Source organism: Myotis davidii, unplaced genomic scaffold, assembly GCF_000327345.1.
Source record: "Myotis davidii unplaced genomic scaffold, ASM32734v1 scaffold648, whole genome shotgun sequence".
NCBI lineage: Eukaryota > Metazoa > Chordata > Mammalia > Chiroptera > Vespertilionidae > Myotis > Myotis davidii.
In genome coordinates, this window is record NW_006299603.1 from 1997832 (window position 1) to 2001614 (window position 3783).

Here is a 3783-nt window from a genome sequence, read left to right on the forward strand (position 1 = left end):
GGCCCAGCCGGGGGGCCCCCCCCCCCAGTGCACAAATTTTTGTGCACCAGGCCTCTAGTATATATATAAAAGCTTAATATACCAAGTGTCCGACCGATGGGTCAACCATGAAGTCGACCGCTAGACCAGTTGCTATGATGTGCACTGACCATCAGGGGGCAGATGCTCCGACCAGTAGGTTAGCTTGCTGCTGGGGTCCAGCTGATCAGGACTGGGCAAGACTGGCACAGCCATGCCCTGGAGCCCTCCCGTGGTTTCTCCCCAGCCTCTAAAATATTTATTCTAATTAATTTCCTTTCAATGTGCGTGAATTCGTGCACTGGGCCTCTAGTGTTCTATAAATGTGTATTGAATCCATCTGATTCAGTGTTTCCTTGTTAAGTTTTTGTCTGGAAAATCTATCCAGTGAAGTCAGCAGGGTGTTAAAGTCCCCTACTATGACTGTATTGTTGTCTATCTCTCCCTTAAAGTCCTCTGGAAGTTTTTTATATATTAGGTCCTCCTATATTGGGTGCATATATGTTTATCAGGGTTATAACCTCTTGTTCAATTGATCTCTTTAGTATTATGTAGTGATTGACCATTGTTGTCTCTTGTGGTGGCCTTCATTTTTGAAGTCTATTTTGTCGGATACAAGTATTGCTACCCAGCCTTTTTTGTGTTTTTTCATTTCCATTTGTATGGAAATTTTTTTTCCCATCCCTTCATTCTCCTCCTGTGTGTCTTTGATGTTCTGAGGTTTGTCTTTTGTAGATAGCACATAATTGGGTCGTGGTTTTGTATCCATTCAGCTACCCTATATCTTTAGATTAGAACATTCAATCCATTCATATTTAAGGTTATTATTGATAGGTACTTACTTATTGCTATTTTAATTCTGTATGCTTATGAGATTATAGAGAATACTATAATCTTTCCCCTATTTTTGTTGTTGTTTTTACAGGAAGAGTAAGAAGCTTAAGCTCATCTTTGTGGTCACTAACTCACCTGACAGCTTTGCATCTGAGTGACAATTTCCTGTCCCGTATTCCTTCAGACATTGCCAAGCTTCACAATCTGGTGTATCTGGACCTGTCCTCAAACAAAATCCGGAGTTTACCAGCAGAACTCGGAAACATGGTATCACTCAGGTATGCAGATTCAACTTAGTACCTAACTGTATATCCCTTAAAACAAAATAGAGTGTTTACCTTAGTAGAAACAATACTCGGTTTGATGGTATTTGACCAAAAGTAAATATAACTATCCTTTATATAAGGTTTTCTTAGAAAATTGAATGTCAGCTAATAAATAATAAATCAAGAAATCCATGGTCTAAAATTTGTTTTATTGCTGTTTTGTGTAATATACTTTATTCTTGAGTCAAACTTTCTTAACAAATTGGGGGTAAACAAATAGAAGGCACTGTGTTAATCTCACATGTGCAGTCACCTATGACAGTTCTGGTGCTTTTCCCCCACTACATTATGGGCACTTAATACAGGGCTCAGGAAACCATTGCCAGTTAGTGAAACCTTTTTGGTTATTTCAGGGCATGTATGCATGATAGTAATAAAGCCTGGACTTGAGAAAAGCTAGAATTAGGCATGGAATTGGGGGACTATAGTTTGGGGTGTAGGATTGGATGGGATAAGGAGTTGCACAGAGTTCAGTTAGGAATCCTGACTTTGCCATTTTCAACTTGTGTGATTTGGGACAAGTTTCTTAACCTCACTGCGTGTTTCCTCATCTGTAAAGTTGCTGTAAAACCTACCTGCCAAGGCTGAGAGTAGAGATATTTGAAATAATAACTAAAAAACAACTCAGCCTAACTGGTACATATTGTATCTTACTCTATTGCTGTCTTCAGTCCAGCCTTTTTACATTTTTTTAGGTTTAATTATTAAGTATATACTATGATCCTTTCTCCTAAACCGGTGATGGCAAACCTATGACAACGCATGTCAGAGGTGACACGTGAACTCATTTTTTTTGGTTGATTTTTCTTTGTTAAGTGGCATTTAAATATATAAAATAAATATCAAAAATATAAATCTTTATTTTACTATGGTTGCAAATATCAAAAAATTTCTATATGTGACATGGCACCAGAGTTAAGTTAGAGTTTTTCAAAATGCTGACACGCCGAGCTCAAAAGGTTCGCCATCACTGTCCTAAACCAAATTTACTTAAAGGACCTTTTTTCTATCAGTAGCTATTTTGATCATCTTCATTCTCTTTTAATAATTCACATATTAGACTGCTTTATCATTTTTATAATTTTCACTTTCTTATACATGTATAGTAGTAGACTTTACATGTGCTAGACCAGTGCTGCTCTTAGGATGGTTGTTTAGACTGCCAGTTTGCAAACTAATACAACATGTGAGAGAGATTTTATATCTGTTGAATCTAATACCCTTAAAAAATTGGGGCTTCTATTTTTTTGGTCTCCCCACCCACCACCCATTTCATTTATTTAGCAACTCATTGTTTCCCTGTATTTTTCAAATGTATTGGTTTGTAGAAGTTTGGGTTTTTGTGTTTTACTACATAGGATTTGAGAAGCACTGTACTGGACATTGGAATATAATATGAAATTTTGTCAATTTTAGGACCTTATATTCCTAGAAATCATATTGTTGATTTTAGCTGTTAGTTAAAGGTTAATATGTCTGCTGACTTCCTGGAAATTTTACATCAACAGGGAACTCCATTTAAATAACAACCTGTTACGAGTTCTACCTTTTGAGATGGGGAAACTGTTTCAGTTGCAGACTTTAGGCCTAAAAGGTATGACTTCCCATATTTGTGCTTCTTTTTGTTTGTGTATACAGTGGGGCCTTGACTTACGAGTTTAATTCGTTCCGTGATGGAGCTCGTAACTCAAATTACTCGTATGTCAAATCAAAAGTGAACGAGTGAGACACGTGATGCTGGGCTGATGTTGTGGCGTTCACTGTGACGTTCGCTGCGCCAACTAGCAGTGGGGTATCTGAAGGTGGCTTATAACCCTAATTTTAGCTCGCAACTCAGAGCAAATATGAGACAGCTCATATCTCGAAAAACTCGTTAATCGGGACACTCGTAAGTCAAGGCCCCACTGTATATGTATTTATTGTGTGTGTGGGTGTGTGTGTGTGTGTGTGTGTGTGTCTTTGAGTCTAATGAAGCCGTAAGAGGGAATCCTTTTGCCTGGGGATTTATGGGCTAAGTCTTGCCCAGACTTCATCAATTTCTTAAGTACATGGAGTAGTGCTGGGGTTCAACCCCAGCAGGTCCAGCCAGGTTCTGTTGCCAGATTATGTAGCTTAAGCACGATTGTTTGTAGTTAAAGTGATTAATTACCTGCCTGGCACTTAGTTAAGGGGTTTTATTCCCTCCCTAACTTCAGGGAAAAATCCCTACCTGGGGAAACAACCTTTCTCAGAGAGGTGACCTTGGTTAAAACACATAGTGCCAAGAAGGTGAGCAAACATATTAAGAACAGTATGCCATATATGCCAGGTCCCTTGAAGCAGCAAGGATGAACCGGCTCCCGGCAGAGAGCCTATAAACTCTCTACTAGTCTTTGTATTATTTTTACTCCTAGTCTAGCATTGCTTTTCTAGCCTTTGTTTCAAACGCCTCTGTTCTGGTGATACATTCCTGAGGTTATACTTCCTTTTTTTTTTTATTTAAATCTTTATTGTTCAGATTATTACAGTTGTTCCCCTTTTTCCCCCCCATGGCTCCCTTCCACCTGGTTCCCACCTCACCATCCGCCCTCAACCCCCCTCCCCATGTCCTCATCCATAGGTGCAC

General features: G+C 39.0%; 1 protein-coding gene across 1 annotated transcript in view; it reads left to right on the top strand.

Moving 5' to 3' along the window:
• CNOT6 (CCR4-NOT transcription complex subunit 6) overlaps positions 1–3783 on the top strand; it is a 35009-nt gene that overhangs the window by 6771 nt on the left and 24455 nt on the right. Inside the window, exons 2-3 of the mRNA XM_006775412.2 lie at positions 944–1130; positions 2687–2772. Coding sequence (XP_006775475.1) covers positions 944–1130; positions 2687–2772 — 273 coding nt within the window. The remainder of the gene's footprint in view (positions 1–943; positions 1131–2686; positions 2773–3783) is intronic.